This window comes from Thunnus maccoyii, chromosome 9 (genome assembly GCF_910596095.1).
Source record: "Thunnus maccoyii chromosome 9, fThuMac1.1, whole genome shotgun sequence".
In the NCBI taxonomy this organism is placed as follows: Eukaryota; Metazoa; Chordata; class Actinopteri; order Scombriformes; family Scombridae; genus Thunnus; species Thunnus maccoyii.
Window position 1 is genome coordinate 13,670,551 of NC_056541.1, and position 18,809 is coordinate 13,689,359.

The 18,809-nt window shown below is 40.7% G+C and overlaps 1 protein-coding gene across 3 annotated transcripts; it reads left to right on the plus strand.

Annotated features, from left to right (window-relative positions):
* Positions 1-148: 148 nt before the first annotated feature.
* On the plus strand, positions 149-18,433 carry rnf122 (ring finger protein 122). Of its 3 annotated transcripts, none has more exons than XM_042422067.1 (7): positions 149-279; positions 497-673; positions 5,265-5,421; positions 13,601-13,646; positions 13,737-13,778; positions 13,928-14,007; positions 16,557-18,433. In XM_042422067.1, exons 1-7 carry the CDS (start codon positions 267-269, stop codon positions 16,669-16,671), a joined length of 630 nt encoding a protein of 209 aa, XP_042278001.1. In that variant the 5' UTR covers positions 149-266; the 3' UTR covers positions 16,672-18,433. The 3 variants fall into 3 exon arrangements, with proteins under 3 accessions (XP_042278001.1, XP_042278000.1, XP_042278002.1); XM_042422066.1 differs by having other exon boundaries at positions 152-279; positions 13,925-14,007; XM_042422068.1 differs by having other exon boundaries at positions 152-279; positions 584-673; positions 13,925-14,007.
* The last annotated feature ends 376 nt before the right edge of the window (positions 18,434-18,809 follow it).

Consider the following 18,809-nt stretch of genomic DNA (forward strand, 5'->3'; position numbering starts at 1 on the left):
CCCTGAGAGAGATAATCCGGCCCTATAGGGAGAGGGGGCTTGGACTCATGTCCTCGGTATTTCTAAAATCCTGGCCCTTTATTAATCAGCATGTAAAATATAGACGCAATTGTAAACAGGGAGATGATGATCACTGGCAGGACCGTCACAACACACGCCGACCCAGGCGGCCTGAGGATTGGTCTCCCCGCACGTCACTCGCGTCTGCGGGGGCGGGAGCAGGAAAATCGAGCCAGTGTTCTAGTTTTTCCACCTCTCTCACACAGATGCTGCTGCTGGGTCAGTGTCATTCCGTCTATTAATAATAATATTAGAGTCAGATCAACCAGAGCGAAGAGCAGAAGGGGGAAATCCACATCATCACTACTTCCTTTTTGTTTTGATCTCGGCGCTGCTGCAAATAATGTGACATCACCCAGCCTCAACTTTCGACACGCTTGTTTTTTTTAAATCCTATTTTATCCGTTTTTCACGACCTTTTTTTTTTTTTAAACAGGTGTTATTGTCTTGTTCACCTGTCTCACTGCTGGCCGACATCACTGGCTGCTCTTGTTCACTTTATTACGGTCGTCCATCTGCACAGGCGGCTGCGGCTTGTTGGTAAACACGGATCGGATCCCGCCGGCAAGGACTCCCTCTGGTGCATTGATGCACCCGTTTCAGTGGTGTAACGGTGAGCAGTCATTTTATGTTATGAGAGCTGTGTTAGGCCTCTGTAATGTTGTGAAATATCGTCTGTTATTCGTACAGAGGGAATCTCTGAGGATGGCAGCGAGGGTGTAGTTTCTGAATCACTCCAGTGTTTTCTAAATTTAGACAGCCCCATTGTGAGCTCAGCTTAAAGAAAAACAAAATCACTTATTTAAAGATGTATGTGGTGCTTCACAGTAACTTTAAAGTGTCCTATAACACTGGTTCTCAAACTTTTTCACCCCTAAACTAACACAAATTAAACCACTGACCCCCATCTTATAAGATTTTTTGCTTTTAGGTGTTTTATCAGAGAAAGTGTATCAAACCCACGACCAAAATAGTCATAAATTCTGTCATTGTGTTACTTATAGATGGAATTATAGTGAAAATTAATGATTCCCCTTTTTGCTGGGGACCCCTGGGGGTCCCTGGACCCCACTTTGAGAACCACTGCCCTATAATATCACTTATTGTGTTTTAAGTCACCTACAGTACAATATCTGGCTGTGTAGAACACATTAAAATAGTTATTGTCTGAATGTTTTATCAGTTTGTTTATTGATTGCCAGAATATGGGCCTGCTCAGTCAATAGAAACCTTTATTTCCATCTAAATTAATTCCAGCTGAGAGCCACACAAGGCCAGTCATTGTGCGCTCCATGAAACATTTAGCCTCTCTGGGTAATCTTGTTTACACTGACTCTCTATCTGCAGTTTCTCACTTAAACTCTTGGCCTTGATCTGTTATCTTCAAAAGACAAAAGTCTGAACAACTTCTCCGTCACGCTTGAAACCTCCGCTGCTGCGTCTGGAGGTGCATCTGTCATGCTTAAATGAAATTAATCTCTTATATTGCAGTGAAATGTCAGTGCTTCTTTGTCACAGTGAGACCCACTGAAGATGATGGATTAAGTGGTCTTTTTCCTCCGACTTGGCCCGTTTGAGTGCAGCAGCCTCAGCGGTCTCCTCGGTGGACTGTCGCTGGTGTTCAGACAAGAACAATTACTCCCTTTGTGCTGCTCAACTCCCCTGCTATTCAGAGGGGAAACAGCGCAAAAGTATCAAAGAGTGACATTCTGCCGAAAAAAAAAATGAAGCCAGCCACAGCTCAGCTTCAGCTCGGTGTGTCCTGTGCGTCAGTGTATCTGTGATCATGCCTTTTTGTTCCAGTGTTTATGTGTGACACATGTAGTGCTTTCATGCATGTGACGGCGAGTTCAACCTACTTTCTTCTTGAAAACCAGCAGCAGCAGCAGCAGCAGCAGCAGAAGAAGAAGCAGCCATGCAGGCAGACTTGAGTGTACCCCCCCCCCCTCCATCTACCCCCCACCCCTCCCATGTGAACTGTTGAATATTTGATGGGAAGTTCTGTCTTTAGTGCGAGCAGCCGCAGCAGCTTTGTGTGAACACAGCGTATATAGGACAAAACCCCACCAGGCATCTCGTAGGAGCTGTCAGAGATGCTGCCATAGTCGAGGTATTTTACAGCTCTATCAAATCACGGAGGGACTTTCTTGCCTTTTTGTACAACAACACGAGAATCAGGATGACAGCCCAAACTCCGTATGAGTGAGTCAGATTCTCTGTCCTCAAAATGAGAACTTTCTCTAGGCCTCATCCTTTTTTCTGCATCCGCTACTCCCGGCGTCATGGCAACGGGGGCGCCTCCTGAGTGTGCCGATATATAGGTCAGTGGTCACGCAGGGACTCCACCCCCAGCGAAATAACACATATAGCTGTCTGCTTTCCATGCATACAAAAGTGGAGGAGGAAGTCACAGGCGTCCATCCATACAGACAGTCGTGACATGATGAACACACACACAAAGACTCGAATACACGTGACCCAGATTAGGAGTGTGAGTCTGCAGCAGCTTCACAGGTGATTTGTGCCATCAGCTGTGCAGTGACATGAATACAAGGAACAAGGAGACATGTACTCCACCCACTACGCGTGTGTCTCTTTGTCTGCTGAAGAAGCAGATGAATACACGACGAGGTCTACTGTTATTATCCACATGTTCACATTTGCACGTGTGTCCTTCGATCAGTTTGTCTGTGTTTAATTTACACCCTCAATCAGCCAGACGTCGATGTCACCGGTAATGATCGCCCCCCCCCCCCCCTCGCCGAGTGAAGTCATTTAGCGGTGGAACTTGATGGTGTAGCCAGCCGTCGATGAGTCCCGATTAATGGACCGTCACCGCTCATTCAGAGAGAGTGGAACTAAGAGGCGGGAAGTATTGATCCTCTCATGCTGCAATTTCCACTGTGAGGCGGGAGAAATGTCAAATAGAAATGTCAACGTGTTACTTTTGCTGCAGGAGTGACTAGAAATACCGGGATCAATGAGGAACTGTGCTGCAAGAAAACAATAGCCGTCACAGGGGAATGAAATTGTTAAAGGTCTTCATCCATCCATCTGTCTGTCCATCCATCCATTCATCCAGATTAACATTAAGATTTCTTTATTGTCATTTCTCAGCACTCACATACACTGAAACAGAATTTGTCTTCTGCATTTGACCCGCTCTAGACACAGGAGCAGTGGGCAGCCGCAGTGCAGCGTCAACTCCAGTTCTTTCTGCCAGTGCCAGTGGTCAGAGGCACTGACAGGAGTATTAACCCTAACATACATGTCTTTAATGGTGGGAGGAAACTAGAGCACCGGGGCAGAAACGGGGAAAACATGCAAACTCCACAAAGAAACGGCTGGGGTTCAAACCCAGGACCTTCTTGCTGTGAGGCAACAGTCTGTCTTCTCATTCATCCATTCATCCGTCAATCCATCATCTGTCTGTCTGCCCATCCATCCGTACATTTATCCATTCATCCGTCCACCCATCTATCATCCATTTGTCCACCATCCATTCATCTTCTAAAGCACTTATTGTGTTCATGATCATATGGGCCAAGAGCCCTTCCCAGCATGCACTGGGTTAGAGGCAAGTTACATCTTGTGTAGGTCGTCACTACAATACAGGACTAATGAATATAGACACTTTTAACACATTCACACCTACAATTTAGAGTTTCAATCCACCTCACCTGCAGGTGAAAAAACAGAAAAAAAACTAACTTTACACAAAAGATTTTTCACATAGTACTGTTTGTTTCTACAATAAGATGAGTAGCTGTGTGGTTTGGAAGGCTGAGAGTCTGCAGCTCTATTATGATTGAACACACAAGCTGATTTCACTGATTACCAACTTGTCTCTGAGTGAGAGTGCGCTAATCAGAGACATCTGTAGTGTTTGATCAAAAACTGCACATGACTCTCCCACATGGCCTCCTGTTCACATTGAAATCTGGAGAGGTTCATATCCCATGTTAGCTCTGGTTCACTATCACTCACTGGGTTAGTGTGACCCCGCTATCACAAAGCCCCTTCTCACATGCAGATACCGACTTCTCATTACTCATACTGTACAGACGCACAAAACACAAATGTGCTCTCTGTCTCTGTCTGAATTGTTTTCCTGCAACCATCTCTTCCCTCAATCTAATGTTGCCAGATGGGAATTCATGGTTATTCTCAATGCGTTTAATACACAATACGTGCAAAAATAATGAATGTAATGCTTTAAATACGTAGTGTGCACACTTACTGCACAATAAACACAGTCTACTGTCATACCACGTTTGTTCTTCAATCTTCACCCTCCCCCGCCTCTCTACCTCTGACCTTGACTGCAGACAGCAGCGATAATCTATTTCACGGTAAAACAAACACACACACACACACACGCAGGAGTTCAGCGTCAAAGCGATGAGGATGAGAAAAAGGAGGGCACCTTTATTGGGGATACCATCTGTTTGGATTGCAAAGTTCTCCTAAAAACACCACCCAGTTCAGGACATGAAAATATTTGATTACTGCATCTGTAATTTATTTTTACAATCATCAGGAGAGTATAATAGATGAACTATGAGATGACGAATATCAAAATAATGAGATTTGAGATTTTGTTCCACCGTTTTAATCAAATTGCACTCACCTTGGAGTGTTTTGAGTCTTGAAATGGATGATTTAATCAGCGTCTTTAAATATATTATAATTTTAACTCCATAAAAGAAGGCTGAAATATAATGGTCCTTTCATCTATGACTGCTTTCTCGTCTGTCCACTTTAATGGCTTTAAAACGACACTGACCTATTAACAGACACAGAAGCGAAGATCTGCTGTGCTAAGAGATACAAACATGTTGCTTAGCTACTGCATTAAAAGTGTTTTATATGTTTAAGTACAAAAGGCCATCACAGAAAGGTGTTTATCTACATCTTTTTCTCCACCTTTATGTCTGTGAATGTGTGTGTGTGTGTGTGTTTAAAGCTTCAATTTTTGGCTTCCATTAGAGGTGGACACAGCTGCAGATCTGACCCTCAGCTGCCCATGAATAGTTTAAAAGGATGTTGCATTTAGTTGTGTTCAAGAAACAGATTCTGATGTGTGGCAGTGCCAGCCTTTAGTTTTCTGCTCTTTGTACTATACATCTACATGTCCGGCTATGTACTCAGGTGCTTCCTGTACAGTAAATGTATTTTTAAGTCCTCCCTTTGTCTTGCTGTAGGGTGCTTCTGTGGTCTGGGACTGGTTTACTCCAACAAGTCGTGCACCATGCCGCCCATCACCTTCCAGGACCTGCCCCTCAACATCTACATGGTCATCTTTGGCACAGGCATCTTTGTCTTCATCCTGAGCCTAATCTTCTGCTGTTACTTCATAAGGTGAGAGGAGATAGAAAAATGTGATTTAAAAAAAAAACTCCTCTAAAGGGGAATTGTGTCTGTGTGTGAGGGAAGGAGGGAGGGACAGGGTGACCTCTCTCCTGCTGTTGACTGTGAACTCCCTGATGAGCTGAGAGGACGTTTGTCTCTGAAGGACGGGATATGAGGCAACAGGAAGCATCCCGTCACAATGTGTGAGGACAGCGGTGAGGGGAAAAGACTCGGCAGAGGGAAACTGTAGAGAAGCGCTGCTCAGAATAAACATGGCCTGAATAGCACACAGTGGGAGTACACGAAATCATCACATATGAATGTCTGTGTTGCACGAAGCTCATAAGGAAACATCAACACCTGCAGTAGGGTTGCAGTTGTTTGTTATCCTAAGCCTTCTTTGGGTGACTGAGCTTCTGTATTTGGTGAATTACCCGACTTCTCATCATGTGGTGTGCTATTTTTAGCATTGGACAGGATTTTGAATCGATGTCCAAATTGCCTGTGTTATCAAAATGTCAGTTGGTGTGTTGCAGGACCAACATGCTGTCTGGAAAACATGAAGCACAAATGGAAATGTCAGAATACAAATGCACGTCACTAACAATGACGTGGCACTTGATACTAAATGTTGTGTATACCTCCTTCTTTTTCTATAATAAGATAAAACTGAATTCGAACGACAGCATCCAATCAAATAGATAAAAATGCCATCTAACAAATCAACTTCTTACTACAGTTTAAACATAAAAAGTAGATAAAAGTTCATTCTTGACCTTGAAACACCAGCTGACAAAGTCTCATAAAAAGGTCTATTTAGTAGCAGTTTTGGAGCTTTCAGTCATGTCTCATTATCTTCCTCAGCAGATGGCGTTTGCCTAGTTGTCCCGGATCTGTGAATGTTCAAATTTTCACCTTTTTTCGCAGCATTTTACAGGGGAGGTATCATGCACATTTACAGGTCTTCATTTTTAATCTACTGGAAGATCTTTGCATGATTTACATTAAAAAAAAATCCTTATTTATCTTTATATATCCCTTTACCCAGCCCCTCAGTTCAGCCATTGTCTGAAACAGGCCTTTTTAGCTCCCGTCTCCTTAAGGCCCCCGTCCTGATGAGCCCACTCTGTTCTGATTGGCCAGCTCTTAGAAACTGCCCCTTGGGAGAAATCCCCCATCTCTGGAGGCTACATCAACAAGTCATTAAACAAACAGTAGTAGTATTTTTTTTTTGTTCTTTACTCGAAATGTCAACTTCTCAATAAATCCGCACATCTTCAATACTAAATCCAATCTGAAATATGCAAATATGGATAATGCAAACACATGAAAAAACCTTAACAACCAAGGCTACGGAACGGACGGCGGTCGCAAACAAAGCGTTCAAAGCAGGCTTAAACCCTGACTTTTGACTTGTAGGGAGCATTTCGACACAAGTTCACCTCAAGTTTTGGAACTTTGACCATGTTTAGCATATATGTACAATATTATACAGTATATAAATAACAGCAAATCACAAAAAACATAATATGTCACCTTGAAGGACATCTATGTTGCCTAAAAAAACCCACAAACTCCATCTACTGATGAAGATCAAGATTATCGGTTTGTCAACATTTGTTGCATTTTCATTTGGAAAATCAATTAATTTGAGAAACAGGGAAATTTGTTTCAAAATGGCAACTTTGAAGTGAATGCTTTAAAAGATAGAAAATCAGACATCAATTTAGAGTACTGTTTGATCTCGTAGCTATTTTTACATCGTCGTTTGTCACGGGTGTGTGAACTGGGCAAACGGGAGGACAACCCAAATGCAGACTCAAAGGCAGACATTTAGAATGAGAAGGAGCTTTAATAATCAGAATCCGAAATACAGGCACAGAAAACAGGCAAACGAGCCCGAAAGGGCAGGCAGGCAGGACATAAACAGGTGGAAGGTCTAAACCACTGGAATGGCAGGAACAGGTGACAGGATCAGGATGAACACAAGCGTACAATGAAGCAACATTGACAAATGGGCAGGGAATGGATAGCAGAGGACCAGTATATATACTACTGGGACTGATGGGGTAATGAGCAGCAGTTGAAGACAACTGGGGGCTGGCAACAGGTGAGCAGGTGGGTGTGGGAACCAGGCAGGAAAGTCCGGAGGCATCTGGTGGACAGGTGGAGAATGGCAAATCCAAGAGAAGAGAGTGAATCCAGGGACAGATGCAGGACTGAGGCAGGAATCGTGACAGTCGTTATTACCTAGAAAAAAGAAAACGTTTGTGAAAATATTCTAAATATATAATAAAAACAAGCATTAATCATACAACATGAAGATATCTCTGTTTTTACATTTTTGATTTATTACAATCCAATGTGTAGTGATGAGGTCAGGCACATTTCTGTAATCATAAGTGTTTTGTTTGGCTTGGGCTCGTTGCTAAATTGACCATCAACTTTTGTCAGAAAAGCTTGGATCCTTCCTGTTTCTCTGAAAGCACTTGCCTATGAATCATAACCAATGAGTCACTTCCTTTGGCCCCATTAACATGCTGAAGGTAGTCTTGGGTAGGAGTGTGATTGTGAATTCATTTATAGACCGGGTGATTCATCAGATGAATACTGAGTGATAAATGCCATTCTCTGTTGGGGGCAGGTTTCCTATTATTTCTCTCAGACAGATGCTTTCTAAATCCAGGGTACCCCGGGAGTTTGTGATGTTCGATTTTAGCATTACGCCAAGATGTTAAAAATCTGTCTGTCAGTACAGTATTTGATTGTCTATGTGAGGTTTTTCTCCATTATAAAGCACACAAAGCAATTTTATAAAAGCCTTGAAAGCTGCTGAAGGTTTGCTGAGCACACACGATCCTTTCAGCCCTGCCTCAGATTCAAACTGTTGCCGTTATAACACTGACACAAAGTGGGGGTGTGCTCCGGAGTACCTGCAGTGTTCAGGGGTGTAAAACCACAAGGGTGCCAAAAGCACACACCAAAAATATCATTTAATCATACCCCAATCTGTCCTAACACAGTTGAGTCTGTAGTCAAGTTAAGGAGCAGCACAGCAGTAAGTCTGTGAAATATTTTGAGAACCACAAGGTGTGAGGGCAAGCTGCAGGTGTTTCAGCCAGACAATACAGCGACTGAGAGAACAGACACTGACCCCATTCCCCCAAATAAACTCACTGACTCACTTAATTTATTGTCACTGATCCCTCAGACTGGATGTGTACAATCCTCTAACCGAAGAAAAAGGAACACAGTTAACATGGTTAGTGCATATCAACTGTTTAATAAGAGGATAAACCATGAAACTGGAAAGGGTCACACAGATACTATCTTACCTGCAGACAATTGGAGGACAGATGGAGATTGTGAAAGTAGTTAATTCCCAAAAAAAAGGGTAAGCTGGAGGTCATCTTCTAACACCTGTGAATATACTTTAGCAGTAGAGTCAGCAGCTTATCAGGAGAGACATCTATTAAATCTGTGAAAAAGTTTCTTTCACAGGGGAGAGTCATCAGGGTCTGTATTCATAAAGCTTCCTAGTACAAAGAATAAGAATTTCCCCTTACAATTAAGACTAGATCACAAAGCATTTTAGCCCTTAAGAGAGCTCTTAAGGTGAAAACTGTTAAGAGCAGGGAGGAGGACTTTTAAGAGGATTAAGAGTTTCTTAAGCACCGGAGAAAATTACGGAAAGACAAAGAGGTATGAATGACAGTGAGTTAATGAAACACTACAGATTAGATTGTTCATGGATAATGTTTGTGGTTGATCTCATTAGAGATACACTCATACCTGACGCAATAACACTATAACGCCAGGAATGAAAGTGATTACAACACTTAGATGTTTGGCAACTGGAAAAATTTAGAATTTGCTGGCAGCTGAATGAAAAAGATTTACATGCCGATCAACGCAGCTACTTATAAAGACTGACAAGCTATCACAGAAATTGATGAAAGCCAAGCGATTTTTCCCCTGATGATATGAAATAGATTAAATACTAAAATGACCAGCATGGTAAATAAACATAAAAAAATAAATATAACAACTATCAGCATGTGAATGGGCTACTGCACAAGTAGGCCTGTGTTTTCAAACATTTCATAGGCTACTTTTAAAGTATGACTTACAATTTATTCAACAGAGATGTTCATTACATAAAATAGTATTTATAATTACACCATGTCTTAATAGAGACTAAATTCTATGATTAGGCCTGTCCATTTCACTGTTCATTCTATGCCCATTATCACTAAGAGTGCTTTTTTTTTTTTTTGATCCACCAATCACACATTTTAAAAAACATGAATCATACCTAGCAACGGGATCAACCACACCTCCTCACAAAAGTAAAAGTTTCTGTCCCTTCTTCTGTGCTAGAAATCTTTAGGCTAAGTTAGGAGCTCTCTGAGAGTATCCAAGGAATGTTTGTGAATACGGTCCCTACGCTTTTAAAAAGTGTTTTTGTAACCAGAACTTTGTGCATAGATTTACCTGAAAACATGCAATTTATCCAAAAACTAGAAGTTTGACTGCAGTGATATTTTTTATGGGTGATGGTGAAAACCCAAAAGAATAGCTCATGGTTACTGAAAGATTACAGAATCAAAAGATTCTTTTTTTTCCATTTTTATTAAAGTTGTGCTTTCCCCTGAGGCGCCTGTCGCATATTCAGGTGTGTACAGATTTTTTCAATTTTTTGAGGACAGTTAAAAATCATGAAAAGTACCAAGCTGTCTTCGAAAAGTTTACCACAAAGGCAAAAAGAAAAGAAGGACAGGGGGTGGTCCGTTGTTATTTTTGATAAAATTAATTAAATTTGGGAATAAGACAATAGTCCGAACAAAGAATAATAATAACATTAGACCGTTTGTTCTGCAGCAAGGACCACAGGTTGGCAATTTTAAGACAATCACTGGCAATTTTTTTCACTACATCCATGACCCTGCGGAGCTGGAAACACCACCTAACTGACTTTTTACACAAATTCAACAAAATATTTTAGAGCAGGGCTGCAATTGATGATTATTTTCATTATCAGTTAATCTGCCACACACAATATCAGTCATCGTTGTCTCAGAAATGTCAGAAAATAGCCATCATAGTTTCCCAGAGCCAAATGTGACATATGTTGAGGTTGAGGCTCGTTTTGTTTAACCAAAAGTCCAAAACCCCAAAATATTCAGTTTACTATCATATAAGATTAAGAAAAGCAGAAAATTCTCACATTTGAGAAGTAGAAACCATATCATTCTCTGGAGTTTTTGCTTGAAAAATGATTCAAACAATTATTCGATTATCAAAATACATGTAGTTGCTGATTAATTGTCTGTCGTCCAACTAACCAATTAATTGACTAATTTTTTCAGCTTTTAGTATGTTCCTCACTCACAAACACGATGTAGCATAGGCCAGATTTAGCAGACATGACAGCGACACTGTGAAACATGACAGAAATATTAATATTAAACAAATGTTTGGCTAAAATCTTTATCTGAGGAAATAATCTAGTGTTGTATGTGCTAAAAAAACAGAATGAAGCCTGTCAAGATGTATTTGTAAAAAGAAGGGCGTTGGTTTAGTTGGGGGTGTAAAACTGGATTTCCCAAAGTTTTCTGCACTTTTCGTTATATCATTCACACCTGTTGAATACATTGTAACTCCATACAATAAGAACTGGTTCAATGGTGACTATGTAAGGATTTTTTTTTACTCTCGCAGACCGGCAGGGCACAATGGCTAAGCTGAAACAGTTAAATTCCCGTCATGCCCCCCTTTCACCCACTTCACATCATTCCCTAGGCATGGGAAACCTCAACACATGTAAAACGTGTATCCTCGCATTGTTCCACATGGAGGATTGTTAGCGACAATCAGTGTAAACAATAAACCGAATGACAAAAGCAACGAATAACTGTCATTTCCCTGCTTAAAGCGGCGACTCAGCCAGATATGTTTTTTTTTTGGGAGGGGGAGGGGGGGGGGGTAAAGGGGATCAGATCACAAATAAAAATTCAGCTTTCATCTCAGATGCTCTCACTGCATTTTGTTTCAGGCTCAAATCACAGACAGTGATAGACATTTGAGTCTATGTTTAGTTGTGTAAAAACAGGAGGCCAAAAATAACCGCCTGAACAGACACAGCCCACCAAGTGATAAAGATCTCCTCTCCATTGTTGGTTCTGGGGGTGGTGCAGGGATTCAAAGAGGCAACGTACTCATTAGCCAGGTTTGTGTATATGTGTGTGTTTGTGTGTGTACTTACATGATAACTTAAGTGTGTGAACAATGTGTGTATGTGTGTGTTTGTGTATGTGTGTGCTCGCAGGGGAGTATGTACTATCTTTGTCCATGTACGTGTGGCCACTGTAAGTGTCTGAAAAGACAGTTAATCATCAAAGAAGACTCTGCAATTACACAGCTTCTGTTACACACTGTCCTATAATTTAACCACACAAACTTTAATCTTTGCCTGAAACCAATGACCTGCTCTTAAATGAAGCTTAAAATAAATACAGACATCTTCATTTCCCAATAAACAAACAGTGGTGGAAAGCAACCCAGTACATTTACTCAAAGTTATGTTTTTAACTACAATATCAAGTTAACTGTACTTGAGTATTTTCATTTGATGCTGCAGTATTTTATACTTTTACTTGACAGAAATACTGTACTTTTTACTCCACTATATTTCTCGTTACTAGTTACCTTGCAGATTAAAATTTTACACACTAAACTTGATCAACTTATAAAATATGATGCATTGTTATAGATTAAACTACCCTAAAGTATAGAAAACAGTTAGCTCCACCTCGCCCAGCTACAATATTAAAATGCTGCTGATATGTTAATGCATCCATAATAATGATTTGATAATATGAAATATACTAATATAACACCCCTGAAAGTGGCCATTTTGTTATTTTGCGTCTAATGATTTAAGTGTACTTTTGTGATAATAATCCTGTACTTTTACTTAAAACCACACTTTCTATTAAGAGTTTATATAAAACTCAAGCAGATAGCATACGGAAGTGGGCCACTTCAGGCAATGATGTGGCACTGCTGGCTTTCTTCTGGCCCGGACGAAATGGATGTGAGCCTGAAAAAGCCCCTATGTAAAATAGCAAATATGGCCCAAACATCCCAAATCAAATGTGGGCCTTTTTTGGTAAAGATGCGGCACTCTCGCTCAATGTGAGCCAGTTCTGGTTCATCTGGTTTGTTCTTGGTTGATATATGGCATTGCTATGGCTTGCTTTTGGCCCAGATCTGGGAAACAGGGCCCAAGTGCCATCATTCCATGTGGTATGTGGGCTGGATGGAAGTGCCAGAAGTGTCGGGTGTGGCCTGGATCTGGGCCACAGCAATTTTGCCATCTGGGCAGGGATCACACATTGTCCATCACTTGAACTCACTTTAATAACACCAACTATTTTTCCTGATGAAGGTCTGAGGACAGAAATGTTGTGTAATTAAAGTGAGTTCAAGTGATGGACAGTGTGGAGGTTTTTTTCAAATTTTTTGATCACTTGTTACTAAATCTTATATTGTGCAGGAACGTTTTTGAAATGTTGACATTTAAATAGTAGCAATTGGTCAAATGACTATGTGTAATGTGGAGTTGTTCATGGTGACAAACCCACAGATAATTATCACCTGACTCTACTCAGCTCTACGCAGCGTTTTTTAGGATCTTTCATCTCATTACGGCCTATGACTTTACTGATTTGGTTCACTCTCACCGTTCTCATCAGTGTTGTTTCCAGATGCAGCAGACAGCTGCAAAACAGCTCTGATAAACCAACTGCATGCTACCTCTCCAGCATTGAACAGCACACAGACAAAGTTAGCAGCTAGCTGGTGAAGATAGTTGAAAATTTAGTGGCTAAAGAGTCAGGTATTTCCCTCAGGAGTTGGTCGAGACCAAAACAGAGCTAAAACCAGAGGGAATATTGGACATGCATTTGTTAAGTGGCCAGAAACATGACTTAAAATGAGTACTAGTGTTGCTCTGTGGCTGCTAAATGTATAAATAGTCAAATGTTAATGATAATATGCAAACTTTATAAGGTTGCAATATATAAATATTGTGTTTGCAAGGCTAAGTTAACATTTTGACGCAGGACATTAATTATGAAGATTTATTAAAGGTTATTTATTAACGTGTTTGTTTATTCATCCACAGTAAACTACGACACCAAGCCCAGAGTGAGCGGTTTGGATACAGAGAGGTAATCTTGATGTGATTATTTAACACATTTTGTTATCTATATCCCAAAAAAAATCTCTCTTAAACATATTTTGTTTTCTTACTCCTACAGGTAGTTTTAAAAGGAGATCCAAAAAAGTTGAATCTTCATGGGGTAAGAATGTGATTTCCTGTACATGTTGATCAAACACACAACATAAATCTGTTATAATGTGAAACAAAAACCAAAAATGATGCATAATAATTTGATCAAATGACCGTCCTCTCTCTCTCTCTCTGTCCTGTCTTTCACTCACACAGCAGACGTGTGCCGTGTGTCTGGAGGACTTCAAAGTGAAAGACGAGCTGGGAGTGTTGCCATGCCAACATGCTTTCCACAGGAAGTGAGTACAGGAGAGCACGGCGGAGTGTTTCTTCGCTCTGGTTACCACTTTACACCAGCCTGGGCTTGTTAAAATGAAAGTGGTCAAGTTCAATTTTGGGGCAACTTCAGTGATCACACGCACTTCTAGTTGCAGACTTCCTGATGGCAGCGTGGTGCTACATTTTTACTTGTTCAACAATGTTCAGTTCATGAATTCATTGTCGTTATGCTTATTCCTATTTAAAGGAGAAGTCTGGTGATATTTTATATGAGCAAGTACTGCTTATGTAGTCTTATTCCTCTGTGCCAAAGACTATTAAATACACATGAAGGAGCCACGCTGTTGCTGGGTGACATGTTCCTTCATTATGGTGAACATGGTTACTGTGAGTCAAGTCCACACACACCATCCTGCAGCCTTAAATACTCACTAGAGCACCAAATCTGCTGAAAACGGTCCCCAACAAATACACTGTTCAGTCCTGAGTAATATTTACTAAGCATTACAGTGTAAAGCTGTTTTGGGAAATTATTTAAACTATTTTAAAAATGAAATAATATATTTGTGAACTGTTTGTAAAGATCAGTCAGGGTAGGTAGGTCAGAAAATATTGTGAGATGGATTCACACATTGTTGGTTTTGTATTTATAGGATTTTTATAGAATATCACTAGACTTATCCTTTGTGGTCAGAGAGGAGTTTCAGGGCTACTTAGATTTTGCCAGGGGAAACAAGGCCTCATCCTGATGTTTATTACTGTAGGTGTGTAAAATTCTGGCATGTTCAACATGAAGAGCATTTTTTTCAGGGTGTTAATGAACTTGGTGCTTTGAGATGAGTTTGGAAACCAGAGGCCTGTTTAACAAAAACGATCTTGAGAGCACTGCTTATCTGCAGATTGCAAATTGTGGCAGCGTCACGTTTCAGGAGTGATTGTCCTCTGCAAATTGCAGTTCAATAAGAAGAGATCAGTTGGAAGTTTATTCATTCGTTCATAACCTTTATTTAATCTCGAGTCATTGAGTTTGCCCTCATTTACAATGACATCAAATTAATAATATCACAATGAATAACAATAAGACAGTAAAACACACACACACAATTCATAAATAGTTGGTAAAAGACAAGCTATTAAATCAATTAAAACAATTACAAGTTGAAATACAGTGATTCTGGACCATGGTTTTAAATTGCCTAGTAGGTACAAGTGTATCAAGCCTCAGGATGTGCTGAAGTTTATTGCAGGTGCTTGGGGCACAAGAACTATAAGTTAACTCTGCCATTTTAGAATAGACACATGGAACCTGGAGTATAAACCACTCATCAGAACGTGTATAATAAGGACCATGGTTCCAGTACAGTAACAATATAATGTAGGGTGGCAGTTTCCCAAGAAGAGCCTTATAGATGAACAGATACCAATGCTTGTTGCGTCTTTCAGACAGAGAAGACCAGCCGACCTTGTTATATAGGATACAATGATGAGTGTGATAACTATCACCTGTAATAAATCTAAAGGCTGAGTGGTTTACAGAGTCCAGGGGCTTAAGTGTGGAGGCAGAAGCATGCCTGTAGATTACATCACCATAATCCAGAACCGGCATGAAAACTGCTTCGATCATCCTCTTCCTACTACACATTGGAAAGGTGTCTCTGTTTCTGTAAAAGAAGCTGAGTTTTTGCCGCAGTTTACCAACAAGGTCGTGCACGTGATATTTGAATGTGATATTGAATGTCTAGCCAAATGCCGAGGTATTTATATTCTGTCACTCTATCAAGTGTAAAGTGTGAAGTGTAAAATAATATTTATTGAGGTTAACAAATGAGAAGTGTTTGCACTTAGACGTAATCGATGTGAAGAGCCTTCATTAAGAAGATAGGAGATATGGCAGAATCCACCCAGAGTCTAGATGGTGGTGTTGGAGTAAAATCAGCAGGTGGTTGATTGAAACTCTCAGTTTAGTCTCCATGGACATCCTGGAGGTCATGTGGGTGATGATGAGGTGGTGAGTTGCACAATAGTAGGTCCTAAATTACAATTTATATTTAAAGAATGGCATCTAAGGACTGATTGACTTGAGGGCAGAAAGATCATTGCTCAGATAAAGTGATAATTGTAAATGTGATGGAGCAGATTAGATCTGGAAGAAATGCTAGAAAGTTATTTATTGAGGAATAAACACAAAACTTGTGAGAAAAGATTTAACTTTTGCTAAAACGTCATAGTCTTACAGGACTCCCACATGTTTCTGCATGTGCTGCAAGTGTAGTGTGTGTTTACAGATGTGGTTCCTAAACTTTTTTAAACCACGGCACCCTGTCAAAGGAAATTTTTTTGTCATGGCATCCTGAGCCACCCAATCCCCACACTGCACACTTGGCCCAGTGCCGTGGGATCCAGTTTGGACACACCTTCCCATTCATTGGAATGAGAAAGTGTGTCCAAACTTTCAACTGGTACTGTATGTGAATTGTGTCAAAATGACTGAGAGGATATTGTTGCAAATTTGTTGAAACAGTTTTGAATCTGTTTTCATTTTGTCTCCTGTCTGTGTTCATCCACTCAGGTGTCTTGTAAAGTGGCTGGAGGTGCGCTGCGTCTGCCCCATGTGCAACAAACCCATAGCCGGCCCCCCTGAGCAGCACCACAGCATAGGGACTTTGCTGGATGAACTGGTGTAATCTAGGGACCCCTGCCAGCTCTTGGAGGGACGCCGGCGCCCGGCCAAACCAGCTGGCTTAAGTTAGCAACCAACAGGATGGGGGACCACAGTTTTGCTGTTAAAACAGCAGTGAAACACCAACATGATGATAGTAAGTTGGGGTAACCTAGTTACCACCCGGAGAAAGACTCTGAAGGATGCTGTTGCCTAGCAACCATCCCTGAGATGGCAACACAACACCTTGTGGTGTCTGAGAGATTATCTGCAGCCACCCACACATCACTCCACCACTCTTCTTTTAACATCCCCCTCTACACCCGTTCCTTCACATCTTCTCTTGTTGCCTCGAGTGAGGTTAATGGCACCACTGAAGTGGAGGAGACACAGTTGCATTTTCCACAGCAGTGTGGAAAGAAATTAGTGTGAAAGGATGAGAGAGCGCTGGGTAGGAGTCACTGATCCTCTCTTGAGCATGTATGAGTGTTGTATGTTGTGGTGGGCAGTGATGATGTGATTTCAGTGTTGGCCGAGGTTATTGAAACTCTGATGGAAATGATGTTTTGAGATGAAGCAGCAGGCAAATTGATATTTTTCAGCTCAGATAGCCCCGGCAGTAGCACAAGGACGTGTTGACAGAGGTTACACTGCAAACAAGACAGTAAATTCTCAGAGTTTATGAAAAGGACAGACTGAACAAAGCTGTCTGGAGCTGGCTATAAGAGGAGGAAGTTCTATAGAACATAAAGAAATTTGATTCAATCTGGTTTTACAGAAATAAAAAAGTTTGTTTTGAAAATATTTGGTAAACTGAAATGACACTGGTCAAAGTTAAAGATGGGTTCACACCTCTTTAGTAGGACCTAAATGACTCATTCCAAGTGTAGCAAGTTAACCAGTGTTTTCATGAAATTAGAGCCTTTCACACACACCGACTAATTGTTTGCGGACGTGTGCAACTGATACTGATGTGTAAAATCCATTTTGTGGCCCACCTCTAATATTATGTACAGTAGATCCTACATACTGTACATGCTCCACTGGGATGTTTTATTGTTCGGACATGTTTTAATTGTGTTATTCTTGACGGCAGGAACGGCCTCCTCCTGCCTCTCACTGTTCTGGTTCTTTGTTGAAATATGTTGAAGATTTCTTAGGTATTGCACTTTGAATTCACACAAAAAAAAAAACTGTTTCCATGCCTTTTTTTCTTATGAAATGTTAAGACCTCGGCTCAGATGCACCACACAAGGTCACTTGTTTTCAGGTGTGGTGAATCTTTTATCGAGTCTACGAAGTATCAGAGATGCTGCTGCGTCTGAAGATAAAGGAAACAGCAGTAGAGACTTTTAGTGTTGTTCTGTGAATTCATCTGGGAAGAAACTACATCTCACTTTTGTTCACAGCATTTTGTGGCATTATTGCTGGTGATTCTGTTTTACATTCCATGGTTGTAGGTTGTTTTTTGTTTTTTTGTGGTTTACAGTGATTCAGAAATCATAAGCAAAACACTGCCTAAATTGAGCACAAACCTCACGAAGCACATTGTCCAGACACAGTGGGCACCTGCACTGTAATTAAAAGGCAAACACACAAGCGAGGTGAGTCTGTGTGCAAAGAAAAAAGAAGAAATGGAGAACGAGAGAAATGTGTCTATCCTGTTGCGTTTGCAATACATGAGCAAGAGAAATGTTTGCTCTGATTCTGGCCACATTCCACATTTTGTAATCCAAAGGATGTAAATAAATTGAAACAATAATAAATCCAGTTGTCTGTTTTGCTCAGCCTCTCTTGTTTATTCCCTGATAGTCAAGTATCTGGCGCCACCATCAGGTGAAATAATGTATGAATTATTATTGTTTATGCTCTAGATCCACTAGTTCTCTTATTTGGCTTGTGACCTTTAATAGCCAAACAGTTGCTACTCACATCACCTGTTACAGGTAATTTAATGTTGTTTGCTTCTCTGATTAATTTGAGCAGGTTTTAGAGTCCCAGTGAGGAAAAACTGCAGTATTTCATAAGATAAAAGCACAATTTTGAGAGAAGTCAGTTTTCATGGAACAGTAAAGTTTTGTCTTTATTTCCTCTGTCTTGTTAATCATCTTATGACCCTTTAAGTTCTTGCAACCCTTTTGGGGTTCCCGACCCCCAGGTTGG